Raw genomic sequence first — 17,447 nt, 5'->3', positions numbered from 1 at the left:
AAATACAACCAAAAAATACAAAATTGCTCTCATGTTCATTTCTTTCTTGCATTTTTGTAGACAAGCTATTCTGAATATTGCCCGAGGTGTTTGAAAGAATATGTTAAATCTCAGAGTTTTGGTATCTTTATATGAATAATCAGTCTGAGAACTTCATTTGTAATGAATTGCTGTGATTATAACGTATATGTGAATCTTTGTCATAGATCATACTATGGATGTAATATCAGTGATGGACTGTAACGTAACTAGCATGATGCTTTATTGTAGCACATTTACAGCCTCTTTTTGGCTAACACTATTTCATTGCAATAAATGCAATAAAATCTCCTAGATTTGAATAATTTGTCTCTCTTTCAAGCAATGGAGCAAATGTTTCACTTAACAACCACTTTTGTTTTACTGTAATCTTGGCGAAGGCTGAATGGAATGTGTTTAATATTGCAGAACTGTGCACCAATAATTTTGTATAATAAGTATAATTAAATATAGTAGCTAAAAGTGTCTCCACCAATGTCTCAAGCAAACCTGTCCTCTCATGTGCTGGCCATTACACGGATGAACACTCAAATATCAGGTATCAGATTCATGAGCATGTGTGTAAAGGACAGCCTGCGTCTAACATCATGTAAAATGTCAAACGTTTATACACAAAAACACACACTCACAAACACTCCTTGAATATGTTCACACTCGCACACCAATGAGATGAAGATGGTGAACGTGTCACGGCAGACTCATGTCCTCCAGTCTCTTGTATCGTATCGTTCCTTTCGTTTTCCCGTGATCTCTTGTCCAATCTCCACCTTCAACCCAGAATGTAAAACGCAATGTCATAAAACTAGAGTTTATAGAATCTCTGAACATCTCCAATGACTCCGCCTCCTTGATATCGTATTTCCACAGTTCATTTCCTGTGTTTTTCCTCTTTCTCTCCGCCTTTGGAGCCGGGTCCGTCTACAGATGTGTGTCGGTTGGAAGTGGGGTTGTTCAGGAACATCTTGTCGAGGCCTTTAAGGGCTTCAGTCAGGTAATTCTGCAAAGCCGTGAGGGCGGCGCAGATGGCTGGAGAACCAAACCCGTGCGTGATGAAGCTAAAGTGTGACAGGCAGCTCTGGATTCCTGGCTCCAGGATGGGCGAAGGCCGAGAGTTTCCTAATGGAGTGCGATCCTGAGCCAACAGGTCCGTGAACTCCTTACACAACTGCCTGAGAAGAGAGGGAGAGAGACGATTCAAATCACAGACCATCCAAAGAAACACAACCAAAATTGCTCTACAGTTCATTTCTCTTTCTTGCATTTCCATAGACGAGCTATTCTGAATATTCCCCCAAGGTGTTATAAAGAATGTGTTGAAGTTTTCAAATTTGGCTTATAATCTGTTTATGAAAAATCAGACCGAGAACTTAATTTGTAAAGAATTGCTGCGATTATGCAGAGTATATGTGTTTTTCATGGTTTGTCAGAATGCGGTGAATCTTTGTCGTGATCATACTATGGATGTAACATCAGTGATGGACTGGACCGTATAGCATGACGCTTTGTTGTAGCACAGAAATTTCCACAAGAGAGACAATTTGTGTTTAATTACGAGGAAATCTTGCCGGAGGTGGCGGCCAGAGAGTTTATTCAATACTATAAATGAAGAATTAGAGGCTAATTTGAAGTGAAATACACTTATGAGCAATAATTACTTCTCACAGTGGAAAAAAATATTATGCTCCTTTCAACAATGCAATAATGCACTAAATTCATATGCTGTCTGATAACTTTTTGGTACTATATACTGTTAAAATAAAGCTTCTTTATTAGCATTTATGGTTCCATGCAGAACTTAACATCCATGGAACTTTTCCATTTCACAAAAGGTCCTTCTATAGTGGAACATTTTCTTTGAATTATTAAAATGTTAAGGAATAAAAAGGTTATTTTTAAGAACTGTTGAATGAAAGGTTCTTTAGGGAACCAAAAATGGTTCTTCTGTGGGGTCAATGTGAAACCCCTTTTTGGGAACCATTATTTTTAAGAGTGTATTGTGGGTATTGTTGTGTTTATTGTTGCTTGTCTCATGTGGAGTGTCTGTAAGGTCACTGGATGAACTTTCTTATTCTGTTCACTCTAGAAGGAAAGGTTCTGTCATCTTTATTTTGTTTTAATTCATTTTTCAATAAAACAGCTCATAAACATTTTATCACTATATAGAAAATAAATAAATGACCCATTAAACATGAAAGTGTTATGCAATCATTTGAGACATTTCTATATATTTTATATATTAAATATTTGTTTCTAAGTGTGCACAAAAAGGTTCCAAATGTTTTTCTAAGCAAAGCCGTAGAAGAACCTTTTTTTTTTGTTCCCCAAAGAACCTTTGTCAACAGTTCTTAAAAGAATTGTTTTCTTAGTGAGAAGAACATTTAATAATCAAAAGAACCTTTTGTGGAATGGAAAGGTTCCACGGATGTTAAAGGTTCCCTAGGAACCATCGATGCCAGTAAAGAACCTTTATTTTTAAGAGTGTATAGCCAAATGCTCCTTTAAAGATTTTAATAATGCACTAAATTTCATGTATGCTGTCTGTCTGTTAAATTTTTTTGTATGATATGTTCATTATATGTATTGTTGCTTGTCTCATGTTGAGTGTCTGCAAGGTCACTAGAGGAACTGCATTTCTTATTCTGAAATAATCTCGACCTAAAATGCCAATAAATGCACAACATTTAGCTAATGGGACAGCGTGGGGTCTAGACATGCTCTGCCTATAGCAAGACTAGTCAGGTGAGTTTGAGGATCAATCATGGTTGCACTAGTATTAACTGTTTCCTATCCAATTCCTTACACACAGTTGTGATCCAATCAGAGAATGTCATGTCATTTTTCCTGGCACATCAAGCATGACAAATTCTTTATTCACATTTATCAGAACATATCAGAAGGTTTGTGCTTGATCTTCTGTATCAGTTAAGGAAAAGCGACCTGCTCGCTCATGGATAACAGCATACATTTTTCAAGAAATGAATTTAAGTCATAAGTTGAATTAAACAGTCAAATGGAACAGACGCCAACCCTGATTCCGTTAAAAAGCCCACAACAGAAGCTGTCAACTTACTGCCATGGATATTCCTACTTATTTCTTTATATATAAATCTACATATTCTTTTAACTTTGTGTGAAACATTGATTATAAAGGAGAACCTCATACATAATATCAAAGCCACATTATAACTCTGAAAACCCTCATCCATAAATTACCAGCACTGTGACTTTAGCATTTGGACATTTATGATGAAATAGATAGAATTAGAAAATAATTATTGAAAACTTTCAATATGTCAGACTCTCACTGATCAAACAGTAAAACAGATTACAATAGCACTGTAAAATAACAAAGTTCAATAAGTGACATGTTTTTATATTGCTTTAACTCATCAAAATAAGTTTTAATGAGTTTAAATTAAATTTAATACGTTTTAAATTTTATTATACAAGATTAAACTATTTTTTAAATTCAGTTTATTGCAATTTAAGTTGAAATGACTTAAACATCCAAGTTGATTGTACTTAATTTAAGGCAGCAAGCTAGCATTTTTTTTTTTTTACTGTGTATAATGTCTTGTATAATCATGATGTGATTGTTCAAGACATTCCTAATTATCTCATTCTGAGTAATAGAAAACACTTAGGAAAACAGGTGCTCTGACAGGTTCAGTAGCTCTGTTGTGTCCCTGGGAATCATGGGTAAAATACCTATTTCTCATCCCCCAATCACATTGTGACCAAAAAGTGTCCAAAAATATTTCTGCAAAATATATATTTTTTTATTTTTTAAACAAAAAGTGTACTTTTAATGAAACTCTCCAGAGTTCAGTGTCCATATAAGAAAAGAGATACAGAACTTTACATCCTCAGAGCAAAGTCTGCATATTTCTGCTTCTGAGAGCAAAGCCTATAAATTAGAATAAAGCCATCAATTTAACTTCCAGTCTACTGGGAGTGTGTCTTTATCTGTCATTACCGCGGAATATGCCGTTCTCAGCGTGTTTCACTTCCCGAAAGAGGTAGTGCACTAAATATTCATGCCTTTCTTGCTTTGGGGAATCATATAGTGGAAAAAATTCAGGCTAACTTTTAGCATGTGCCCAGATGGCCTGACATACAATGACCTTTCAACATTTGACCTCCACATTCCAGCTTACAGTTTAAATATGGATCTTGTGCGTATTGTGACCAAAGTATGATCCTATAGTAATATTAGGCTATCAGCAAGATCATTCATATTTTCTGCTCTTTAACACTTGCAGCGTTGAAGTAATTTACAATTGATGCATTGTAAATATTTTGAAAAAATGCATGACGAAACATGAATGCATATTAAATTCTTATGGGTTTAACAGCATGTAGGCTAAGGCTACCCAAACGTACTTGTGTAATCTATTCATATTATAATAATAATGCATGGAGGTGTAACGTAAGAATCCAAGCGAACGATCACACTTCAATCTCTAAAAGGTCATTTGTGACAAACAGTTCAAATGCCTCCAACTGGCAGTGTTGCAGAGCCCTGCTGCGGCATCTGCAGTTGTCTGGGCTTGTCAGATTTTGACCCACATTCGCTTTCACGTCTCAGAACCACAAACAGTCTTGTTGTCCAGTCGGGAGAGCGCAGCGCGCGAAGTGCCCGAGGCGCGTGCAGGGGGCGGGGGCGCGGGCGCGGGCTGACTGACGGGACTTTGACAGACAGACTGTGAAAGGAGAGGCGAGGGAGGAGGGATGACCTTAGGCAAAACTTCAAGGGGAAAGCTGGCACTTTAAGACTTGAAACATTTCACTTAAATATAATGAGTTTCTAGCTCGGTGCCAGGCTAAGATGGATAAGAGACGCGTGTTTCTGCTGGGCCTGAACTGCCTCATTAGAAACCAGCTAAACGTGTCAAAACGCACCAGGCACTAAGCGGACAGCCATCAAAACGACACACTCCCCAGCAATCCGTGATGGATTCCGCGTTCACCTCTAAATGTGGCTACACATTTGCTCAAGCGATTCCCAGCTTCCAGTGAAGGCAACGAATGGATAAATATCACTTAAGCATGCAACAAACACGTTGTGACACGTATACTACGTACTTTGTGGCGAGCAGCATGTTCTTCCTCGAGTGCAGTTCGTTTGGATCTGTGTGTTGTCTGTTCAGATATTCAGACACGGCCTTTGTAGGAAATTCAGTTTCACAAATGTAGCCAAAGTCCCGAGCCAAATGAACAGCTTCTCCTGGAAATGAAAAATAAATACAATCTAGTAAAAGGGAATTACTGGGATACTGCACATTTTCGCATAAACTATTTTAATAAATTAGCCTACAGCCGCAGCAGCCTAGCTGCAGTTGAACTCAACTGGAGGGAGAGATTAACCAAATGAAAAATTGTGTTGCAGCATTAATAAGACAGTCACTCACAACAATAATTATATGAAATAAGCTATACTGGGTAAAATTTCGTTTTAGTGCTTTTCCATTTGTTAGCTAACTATTTGCGCTGTATTAGGCTAAGCAAGATAAGAAAAGCAGATTATAGAAACTCTCAAAGCAATAAAATTGCATTTTGCATCATGATAGTGGTTCATTCGTATGTCCAAATTTTCATTTAGGTTTAAATTGTAGCCTATTCAAAATGGATTCAAGATGGACGATTAAACACAACGTTCCGATTAAAAAAAGAAATAGTTTTCCATTGGAATTGGTGATTATTTGATGAGGCTAAACTCCCAAACACATAGAAAAAAATCGAGGATATGAAGAAAGGAATCCGTGAACATTGGAATCAGAATCAGATGTCCTGCTTTACCTTCTACTAGAGACGTCAGTAAAGTGACATTCGCTGCTTTGCGTCTCCCCGCGGGCAAATTCAAGCCGATTTTCTCCAGCTTTTCCCTCAGAGATCTACCGCCATTTTTCGACTTCGCTCTGATCAGAAAATGGATAATTAGATATGTTTCATTACGGATTGACAGCATGAAAATGTATAATTCAAAACTAGATAGGCCCTATCTTTTTTTAAACTATTTCTCTCTCTCAAAACAACAACAACAACAAAAACGCTATGTCAGAAAATTTGATGTTTGAGTTTCAAATTAAATGTAAGATTTTTAATAGGCCTATAACAATTTTTTTTTTTTTTTTGTCTTTAATGGCATTGATCTCTACACTGCTTTTGGATTGTGGGGGATATGATGTTCTCACCTCCGCAAAACCCCGCCAAGCAAAGAAGCGTTCAGGCACTCTGGCGGAGAGAGGCGTCGTTGGACCTCGCCAACAGTCACTTTATATTTGGATGTGGAGCTGAGAAGCGACAGGCGTCCGGGAACCGAGCAGAAAACCTCATTCGCGTTCACGGAGATCCCGCCGATCAGACCGTCTTTGTTCATCATCAGAGAAGCGACGCTCTTGTGAGGAACTGGAACTGTGAGAGAGAATCAAACAGAAAATTGAGCTATAATAGACCTATAGGCTACTCACATTTAACTAATGATGGCCGCTTTACTCTAGCTGTGTATACTTGCTTCACAAAATGACCCCAGCGATAAAACAATAGATACTATTTTAAAACAATGTCTAGACTACAGACAGCCTGTGAGAATATTATGTAATGTAAAATCTTGGCACATGAAAGCGCCGTGAGCTCGAGCCCTCGGCTGGCCTGGGTCACCCCGCACGCGCCCGGAGCTGACAGCGCGTGCTCCTGTTTTCATACGTTTATTCCACGTTCAATAGAAAGCAAGCCAGAATTGTCTAGAAATTCAAAGAAGCACGGAAAGCCTGCAGTTTATGGAGCATTTTTTATGGACGTTTTATGGGTCATCAGTGGCCTAGGCTATCATAAATGTTTTTTTTTTTTTTTTGCTTTTTTATGTAGCCTACATTTATAACACTATAGCCTACATTTATAACACTATATCCTACTTTGTATTACATAGCCTACCTTTGCATCACATCAAAAAAAATTAGTTAAGGCTGTGAGGGTGTTTAATAGGCGGCTGTGGGAGTGACTAATCTATCTCTATTTTCCCTCTTTTGAAAGTTAATTGTGTAAACACTATTGTAGAGTTTTTCTTTTGTTTTTTGAGCAAATGGGAACACGAAATATATATTTAATGTAGCTAGTCTCTCATAGTCTCTATATAAGTTTACCCAGCTATGACGACTTCCGCTTCTCTGAAACCCGGAAATGTGGAAAGGGTCAATTGTTATTATTCAATTAATGACGTTATCTAAGCATGTTGCCAGCTATCATCAATGGTGTTATATTGAAAAGGAATGTGGATTCCATGGTCCAGTTTGTGCGGTTAGCAATAATAGTAGGCTAGGCTATTCAATGTGGTAGAGATTCATTTATTTCCCAATTCAGTCACACTTTCTATCTGCTTTTGTTTTCACATTGGCATTTCAACACTACGCTCATTTGTTGTATTATCGACTGGTGATTGACACAAGCTAATAACATTAACCACTTATTTTTCACCCCCCAAAAACACACTCTCACACGCTGACCGTCAAAGGACGTCTACTTAAGCGCTAATGGGGTAACGAGCGCGCGTGCCCGCGGAGATCTCTACAGGGGATAATAGAGAAAACGAGCTGTAAACGAGCTCACGAGATCTGTGCTCAGAAAACCATCCATCACAGCGCCCACTTAAAGGCCTTCTCTTCTGGGAGGCCCGTGTTCCGTTAACTAAATTACCGGCAAACGTCCTTCATAACGGACACATATTAACACGAGCCCAGGGAGTGTTGCTGGAGCTCTTATGACTGCATGAACGCCTTATCTCAGAGTAAATATGTCAAAACCTCCGTGGAGAAATTATGTCAACAAAGTGGTGCTGAAATGTCGATTTTACACAGTCATCTTTTCCGATTTTTGTCCAAGAAAAATGTATAGGCATACATCAATCTGAAATTTGCCCTCTATGTTAATAATAGGCCTATATGAATAAAATAAAAGAGACAGCTGATAAGAACTTACGCCTTCAACGATCCTAACAGTATACTAGCCTATGTGATTTTAAAATAATAGGCCTATTTAATGGCCTCCAATTCCACTTGCTTTGACTGGGTGTCCAAAGTTAAGATAACAGCCAGGTGACATCATTTGAATACCAGATGTGGTTCAGCGCATGCGTAAAAGGGTGTGCTAAGGTGTGTTCACCTGAAATGACTTTTTGCCCTAAATCCATTATTTATATCAGATCGTTTTCCAAAACGGTGCTGTTGATAATTGAAAATATAAAAGTATCACATTAGCGTAAATAGGCTACTGACATAATTCTCCCAGCTATTTTCTCATTTACCTTTTTTAATGACTGACTGATCCAGGATGTTCATCCCGCCGTTTGCGTCCTCCAAAGCCTAAAAATACATCATAATGTGAAAGCATTTAACGTTTGAACAAAAGCCACAACCAATTATAAAATTCAGATAACTTCAGGACATTGACATTTTGTTTAGTTTAGAAAATTAAAGTGAATTGGACCAGAGACATTGCCAAAAATATATAAATAGAAATAGGCCTACATTTCAGAAAAAAAAAGGAAAAAAAAGAAAAGAAAAAAAACTCGGATCCAAATAGCGAACATAAGCAATTGAAATTTTGCTTTTAAAAAAAAAGTTTAGGTCTCATTTTTCCCATTGTTTTCACTTATTTGTCCAGAATAAACACTTTCCATTTAAGCTTTCTAAATGGGTTTTATTAATGGTCCTGCCTTCGTCAGGAAACGTAAACTAATCTGGATTTAATTTAAACAAAATAATAAATTCTAAACAAAATCTTCCTTTGTCAAAAAAAAAAAAGAAAGAAAAAAAAAGTCAGATGACAGTTTTATAATTATTTTGGGAAGAGAGTCAGACAGTCATTATCCAGTCAACTGAACGGGGACAGGCCTTGTCTAAAAATGTATATTACCCAGAAACTTGTCAATTGACGAAATTAGACATGATGTGTGCAGAGAAATATATTGATCAAAAAACAGATGGTTAGAAAAGTGAACCCAGAAGAAGCCTTAACATATTTGTTGTTTGTAATGTTTTCATTCCATTGCAACAATTATTTTTAGGTAACGCAAGTTTTCTTCCTTTTAAATATTATTTATCACGTACAAATAACAAATGAAAATGTGTTTACCACGACAACAAATTATTGAATAACAAGCATGCCTTTAGGGTATTTAAAATATTAAGCTCCACTGCTATAGCCTATACGATAGTTTGGACTCCTTTTATTAATAGGATATTGTTCAGGAAATAATTCAATCTGTTAAAATATTTAGCCATAAAATGTCAACAGGTCAGAAAACACCCTGAAAATATAGGCTACAGAGTTGTCATAGTAGAGCTGTTCTGCGACTATTTAAAACAGTATGGGAAAAAAAATCTAAACTAAATTAATTCGTTAAATAAAATGACTAGCTCATCTTAACTGCAAAAGAAAAATATATTACAAATGATTTATTCCACGTCTCTGTGCAATTTCTACACTGTAAAAAAATATTGTTGGTTTAACTTAAAATTGTAAGTTGGCCTACATTGAAATTTAAAAAACGAGTTAATACAATGGAGATTGGTTTAATCAACAGAAACTCAAAAATTATGTTATCTGAACCACATAAATTATCTAAATTGATTTGACAAAAAAAAATTGTGATAACAAAGGATCAAAACAGTTTTTTTTACAGTGTATCCTCAAAAAAGAGGTTGTTGTCCAAGCCAAAACTCATAAATCATAACCAACCTGCACATCCTCCATGCCGTGCGCCAGGCCGTGAAGGGACAGCCCGTCTCCCATGCCCTCGAGCCCGTGATGTGCGGAGTGAAGCAGCACGTCCGGTCGGCGCACGGTCGAGTAGTCCCGCCGGGGGTCCAGACCCGAGAGCTGCGGTAAAGAGGCTCGAGGCTGCGGGAGTAAAGCTCCGCTCTCCGTGCCCACGTCCTGCCGCTGACGGGAGCCCCACGGGTGCTGCTGGGGCTGGTGGAGAGCGTTCAGAGAGTACGGGTCACTGACGTGCGAGTACGGATCCTGACTCTGGTGATACGGCAGCGGCTGGTACGGCGGGGGAAAGTACGGTGGTTGGAAGTCCGAGGACGGTGTGTGTGAGAGCGGCGGAGCGCTGGAGTACGGACCCTGAGAGACCGAACCCAGCTGGGACAGTCTGGAACTGTGGCTCGGTACCCCATCATGGCGGTCCTTCAAACGGGAAGAGAATATAAACACGGTTACATGCGAATCTATGCAAACATTTGTTTTAATGTTCTATTTGAGGAATAAAATAAACTTTTATGGATGTTAGGCTTCTGGACCGGATCCAACAATAGCCTATCGAAAGGATATTTAGCACTATATGGGCGTCCGTAGCGATCCTATAAAGTAGCCTATAAGCTTTTAAAATATGAGTATTTTCCGACTGTAGCTATAACTTCTCAAAACATCAAAAAAATAAATAAAAAAAAGGGGCAAAGGCATAGCCTAATTAAACAGGTAACTACACGTCGCCTTTCCCACAGTGCGTTTTACAACGCAACAATAAAGTAGCTATAGTTGGTGTTCCCAGACTCACCGTGGAGGAATACGTGTGCACTAACATCTGTGCGGAAAAGCGCGAGCTCGCGGAGAGCAGAAGGACACGCGACAGTACGATACACGCTCGCCTGAAGAAACGCGCTCCTTTCTCAACTCCTCATGACCACACACGGAACAAAAACTTGTTTTTTCAGCTCAAATGACTTCTCGTATAGGAACCCTGTTGCTCCAGGTCTCAGTTGTGCTGTTCTGTTCCCGATCCAGAGTGCGCAGTGCTCCGTCCGTTCACTCGCTACACCTCCTCAGAATAATTGTTATTCATGACTCCTCTAATATTGCGGGAATACTTAAAGCAGTGGAGAGCAGCGGAGCGTGAAGGCGCTGCTGCTGTAAGTGACGTTCATTCAGGAGGAGGAAACACTCGTGCTCTGTTTTATTCCCCTCTCTGTTTGAGGTCCGGTATGCACGGGTCTAGACCTCTTTCTTTTGCTATTGTTGTCTTTTCTGTTATTGTTGTGTGTGCAGAGTCCATTTATCTCCAGCCAGAACAAACGAATCTCCGGAATCAGCTGCTTTGAACAGGGCAGATGGACTGAGGCCTCATTCACAAGCACTAGATACTCACATACTTTATATGCATTATAACATCAACTATAGCTATTCTGACACTTACCATCCCAAACTCACAATAGTAAGAACCATCAGACACTTCCTTGAGTTTATAAAAAGAAGCCATGTCAGTTTACCTCTTGAAAAAAATCTTAATTTGGGGGAAACAGTCTTTTACAGCTTTCACCATAACTAGCCAAATTATGCTCTTATTATTCCATACTCAATAGTTTCACATCACAACACATGCATGAGTGTTTAAGCAGGCCCAGGTCCTTGACACACACTAAAACATTAACACGGTAACAGCACTGCACTAATATGATAAAGCACTTTCGATGCATCATCGGGGTTTAGGCAACCTAACCAATTTGGTTGAACAAAAAAATGGTTGAAGTAAAAAAACAAAACAGAGGCAGGTTTAAAAAATGTACTTTTTGCACCGGGTGACAGTATAAAGTCCCCCACTAATGGAGCCCCATTAAACAGCTCGTATAATGGTCGATTTCACGGACTGGGGTCGAAGTGTTTAATTACGCGCGTGACGGTGACTGTGAGAGAAAAGCCATGTGTGACTCTCTGGGTCGGCATCCCGCGAGGCTTTTCCTAAAACCACCACGAGTCTCTCCCACGAGCTCGAGACCATTCAGGGGAATCCACGGGACTCCCACGCGTGACTCTGCGTCCTCTCCTTTTCTGGATGCGATTCTCAACAAAAAATTTCAGTGCATAATAATTTTTGTTTTTATGCTAATACTTAAATGCTTAAAATATCTAATTCAATACATAAAAACAATACAAATGTTTCAAACCGTGCCTCAATTAAAAAAAAAAGCAGTTACAGAAGCCTATCTGTTTTATTTTTAACAAATTTCTAAGGCTATCATTTACGTGGCTTATTGGGTTATAATATTAAAAACTCTCCAGAAAACAAATTAAAAATATTTTTTAAGAAAATATAGTAACCTGCTAAAAGTTACTACATAATAAAATGGTAAAAATGCATTCAAGAATTATAGAAAAGACCGAAGTAAAATATGACAAACTGTTTTTATATTAAATAGGCCTATATAAATATATAGGCCTATCAATATCTTTTATATAGCTTATATTTTTTTTAATTAAACCTTTATCATTTGATTTTCTTCATTATTGTAATAACCATCATAAACCCCATATAAAAAAAAAGACAAATATTTTAGGAAAAAAATCAAATCACGACCAAATGCAACGTAACTTTTGTCGTTATATAAATAAACCATACAGTGAAAAAACACAGATGCGGATGCAGTTTGTAATATCGTCTCTTTACCTCGTATATATCTTCATACTTGACATTTTCCACCAGTTTCCACAGCATGTTCGCGCGCTGATCCCTGTATAACGAGTGCATTCATGTGAAGAGTGAAGATCTCAACTCTCTCTCTCCCTCTCTTTCTCTCTCTCACTCACTCACTGAAAACGTAAAGCTCATAGAAACATCACCGATTCCCTTTCCCTGTTCCTCTGCGTGTGTGCTCGTGCTGTAGCGCAGTTGATACAGTGAATGTCTAATGTTAAGTGTGTTGACATTGGGTTGCATGTAAAGCTGCTGCGGGGGGATTCGCTGAGACTCCAGCTCCATCATCAACTGCAAATGAAATGAACGTTTAACAAACGCTGCAGTCTGCCATTTTACAGGACCGAGTCAACGTGTGAACGTGGGATTTCATGGAAACAGAAGAAAAAGTATTAAACCACAAGTATGTTAACCTCAAATAATCAATAGTTCTCTACATTGTAAAAAAAAAGTTGCCGCCTTACATTTTAAGTAGCCTACAATCAACTTGGATCTTTAAGTTATTTCAACTTAAATTACATTGTTGACTTCAAAAAATGAATTAAATCCTGTATATCTTATTAAAAAAAGTTGAAATCCGGTTGAAATTTGCTTAACTTATTTTAGTGTCAAAGCAATGTAAAAGTCATAACTTATTGATCATCTAATTTTTTACTGTGTAGTTTTGATATATAGTTTTAGAAGTCATGCACAGGAGTGAATTCAGGTTGATTGGGACACTTTTCTCCAGTCATCTCAATGGCAAAAAGTGTCCCAATCAACCTGAATCCACCCCTATATAGGCTATATAAACAGTTGAAAAAGGAAATGACAGGTTGGTAAACTCTCAATTGAAGATAGAAGGATAACCAACTGTTTATTCACTGAATAAGAGAAATCAGAGGCTTTTGATTGATCAGTGTTTCGCTACAACTCAGATTACTGTCAGTGCTGTAAGCAAACATTACCTCAAAGCCAATGGCATGAAGGGAGCGAGGTCAGATGTCCACAGCTGCCTCTGATATAGGCCTTCAGATGCCTCGGTGAAGGTCCAGTGCGCCCCCTGCTGGTCACTGTCAAACTAATACTAGACAACAAAAACAACGCTTCGGGTTGAGGCTTTGACTGCCTGTAAATAGAATAACAAAACGTTTCAGAGGTTTTGCGGTGCGGTCAAAGAGTTTTACTAAACTTCATGTAGGCTTCATGATCTGGAACTTCATGATCTGAAATTTCGGACATCCAGAACAACTCAATCCAGCTCCTACAGAGTTAAGCCCCTGCCCTGCTCTATTACACCTGCCTGTAACTGATCCTCCGCTAAGCCCCGCCCCTTGGACACTGTTGATACTGAAGTTCGTGAAACTAATCCATATGAATTGAGAGGTTTAGTCCAAATTTTCTCGATCGCTTCATATGATGAACAGAATTTAGTCTTTTATTCACATATAAACATCAATCAGCGAACATAAAAAGAAGCTCAACCGAACCTGATTGACACAGGAGATCAAACCTCATTGGTTCTTGAGGAAGCTCAAACATGCTGCGTAACACGAGAATGAACCTCTGGTTCTTGCACATCAAGCAAACATACCACAACTGATGTGTGAGTTGATGAATGTTTATATGTGAATAAAAGCCTAAATTCAATCTGTTCATCATATAAAGCGAACGAGACTCTTCTGAAAATTTGGACTAAATCACTCAATTCATATGGATTAGTTTTACGATCTCTTTATGAACTTTTTGATGCTTCAAAGTGATAGTTGCTGTCAATGGAGGGACAGAAAACTCTCAGATTTCATCAAAAATATCTTCATTTGTTTCCCGAAGATGAACGAAAGTCTTTAGAAGGACATGACGGCAAGTAGCCTAATAAATGACAGTTTTTTCATTTTCGAGTGAACTATCTCTTTAAATGTGGCTGTTTGGTTGTAAAACTGTGGGTTGGAATGAACTGTGACAAGCATTTTTTAGCCTATCTATCATTTTCCTTTAAGGAATTATTAAATTACGCGGTAACGCGATTAATAACTGTAAATCGGAATTGAGGCAAACGCTTCTCACAGTCAGCTAAATGAGAGTAGCACCATTTTAAACTGAATCAAGCGATTACTGAACAGAATTGTTTCTACCGTGGTAGTGGTACTGTGAACTTAGTTTTATCAAAACTACAATGGCCTGAATCAACACGCAAATGAAATGAAAACAAAAATGAGTTTAACTCGAAGCAAGTTTTTTACTGATTTTAAACATGCCTTTAGGAATGAGATTAAACATAGTTAAATCCAAAACATGCATTAGCAATACTAAAAAAAATTAGAAAAGAAAGAGAGAGAGAGAGAGAGAGAGAGAGAGAGAGAGAGAGAGAGAGAGAGAGAGAGAGAGAGAGAGAGAGAGAGAGAGAGAGAGAGAGAGAGAGAGAGAGAGAGCAACACATTTTACCATACTTTTTGCATAGTTTCCGCTAAATTGCGTTTAAAACTGCGCAAGAACACACATCAAAGATTGACATTAGTCAGACTATGTCAATACAAGAGCAAAAGCTTACCTGAAATGGCGGACAACAAGTCTCTAATGAAGGCTTTCAATTTATGAAACAGCAAAAATATGAGGTAACAACAAATTATTGTAAATGGAAAACCAATTTTATTCCGTTTTATTATAACAAATAATTAGTGCTATAATTATTGGTTACCATTTAATTATAATCTTGCTTCTAAAGATCAGAGAGCAATTTATTTAAGACATTGATTTAAAGTTGATCTCCTTTATAGGGAACAATTCCTCCTTCCTGCACAAGGGGTCACTGGGTCACTAGAAATAGCCTATACTGTTTTCTATATTTAAAGTTTTGTTACTGACAATTAATTTGCATTGCCAACCATTTTTCTACATCTCCTAATGTTTTCCAGACTGATTTAAAGAAACTAAACGTGTACTGTAGGACATTTGCGAGTCTAACGGAGCTCACTGATCTTGACCCAATTTCAAGTGCTCTCAGATCTGTTGCATTGGCCACTGAGATGCTGCTTGACGTATGGATGAGTGAAAATAATCTGCGATTAATGTTTCAGGAGCCCCGCTGCCACAGAGAAAGTGCCAGACCCACACACACACTCACTCTGGGCATGTCTAGAGGCCATGACAGATGTCGAAGTTTGAGAGAAACTAGGCTCATTCTGCACAGATTGTGATTTGAATTAGAAACATAATCACACATTCAAATTCTCAGAGAACACACACACACACACACACACACACACACACACACACACACACACACACACACACACACACACACACACACACACACACACACACACACACACACACACACACACACACACACACACACACACACGCGCGCGCAGAGAGAGAGAGAGATCCTCACATATCTGGCATTGCATTGGTTTGTAAAGATTTGGTTATGCTTTATCTGTGCACATTTTTTTTTTGACTAATGTGCAAACCAATCAAATATATATGAGCAATTATATTCTAGAAATTTAACATGATATATATATTTTAAAATCGCACTGCCATTACACAAACCAGCCACAAGATGGCGCGCGAGTAACATGATAAAGATCCATTGAGTTCTTGTTGAAGACCTCCTTCAGAAGAGGGCAAAAAGTCTTCAACAATGATAAACCTAATCCAGATGCTTTAGATTCGTCTTCTGGACACTGGACGATGACTTGTAAAAAATATTAATCTTCACAAGCACCTTTCCCATCAGACCTTCAAAGTTCTCTCTGTATGCGAACGTTTAGGCTACGCTAAATCTGAGGGAAAAAACTAGCCTACACACAAAGTGGAATAAATTTTTTATTATATTATATTTGTAACGAAAAAAAAAAGTGAATAGCCTAGTTTTTGTTATAGCTACGGTAACGTTAAGTCTGTAGCCTAATTATAAGCTAGGCCTATGTTTAAATAAAACTGCCAAAGCAATAATAGCCTATAGGCTATAATATCAACATCTATCGAAACTTATGCGTAAAGAATATATTTAGACCTTTGTTTAATTTGAATAAAGTTGTTGTAGGCTATATATTATTTATGATTTATTAAACTCAAAACCTGAACAGTTGGAGGAACAGGAATCCCTTGAGAAATAATTCCGTGTTTCTTTAAACCACTGAATGTTTGTTTAAATAGGAATATTAAATGCTAATTGTTTGGTTTTGAATTGCCTGGACTTTTCGTTGGCATTTTACGTTTTGAACGTAACGTTAGGCAAGACTAGTTAATTAGGCTACTCACGGCGTAAACTAGGTCGACTTGAAGCGTTTGTATAAGAAATCGCCCAAACTGATCAAACAAACTCGTAAACAATAAATGCGCTAATGACTTGTTTGGGTTTTCCCAAGATTGTGTTATTTTGATATTTAGGCTAAGTTCGTTAACGCTGACGTTGATTATAGAAACGTCCTCAGTACTATACTGAGATCAGACAGTGGCTTCCTTCAAAAATTGTGAATATGAATGTAAATCGCTTTTATCTTGTGAAAAGCTTATTCGCATCGATCTGTCAGTCAGTTATTGACTTTGTAAAGCCTTCTGGTGCAACAGCATGTTGGTCTTTCTCTGCTGTTAATGATCTGTGCTGTTTGGCTGCTTATTTATCCTACATCAGCCTTTTTTCTAAATGCTTTATTTACATTTAAAATGTATTGTATCATAATGAAAATGTATTTTGTCCAAATAATCAAGTCACCTGTGTGATTATGGTTTTTGAAATGAATAAAATGTAACAATTCTAGGCTACAAATAAAGCTACTGTTAAAAAAAAAATGTTGGTTTAACTTAGAAAATTAAGGTAGGCTACCTGGTTGCCTTAAAATTGAGTTAATGCACTGAGGGAAATTGGTTTAATCAACAGAAACTCAAAATATGATGTTATCTGAACCACGTTCACTACGGTAAGTTCATTTTACAAAAGAAACAAATCATG

The 17,447-nt window shown here is 37.8% G+C and overlaps 1 protein-coding gene across 2 annotated transcripts; it reads right to left on the bottom strand.

The window, feature by feature from the left end:
- Positions 1 to 399: 399 nt before the first annotated feature.
- tfap2b (transcription factor AP-2 beta) lies at positions 400 to 12,712 on the bottom strand. 2 transcript variants are annotated; one of them, XM_056269364.1, is made up of 7 exons: positions 12,482 to 12,712; positions 9,775 to 10,227; positions 8,339 to 8,396; positions 6,234 to 6,453; positions 5,839 to 5,957; positions 5,125 to 5,266; positions 400 to 1,208 (listed from the first exon to the last, which is right to left on the bottom strand). In XM_056269364.1, the coding sequence occupies exons 1-7, from the start codon at positions 12,560 to 12,562 to the stop codon at positions 908 to 910; spliced, it is 1,374 nt and encodes a 457-aa protein (XP_056125339.1). In that variant the 5' UTR covers positions 12,563 to 12,712; the 3' UTR covers positions 400 to 907. The 2 variants fall into 2 exon arrangements, with proteins under 2 accessions (XP_056125339.1, XP_056125340.1); XM_056269365.1 differs by lacking the exon at positions 12,482 to 12,712 and adding an exon at positions 10,598 to 11,106.
- Positions 12,713 to 17,447: the final 4,735 nt, after the last annotated feature.

This window comes from Rhinichthys klamathensis, unplaced genomic scaffold, assembly GCF_029890125.1.
Source record: "Rhinichthys klamathensis goyatoka isolate OS25496 unplaced genomic scaffold, OSU_Roscu_1.1 h1tg000281l_1, whole genome shotgun sequence".
Classification (NCBI taxonomy): Eukaryota; Metazoa; Chordata; class Actinopteri; order Cypriniformes; family Leuciscidae; genus Rhinichthys; species Rhinichthys klamathensis.
The sequence above is the reverse complement of the archived record's forward strand: the minus strand, read 5'-3'. Positions and strand labels throughout refer to the sequence as shown.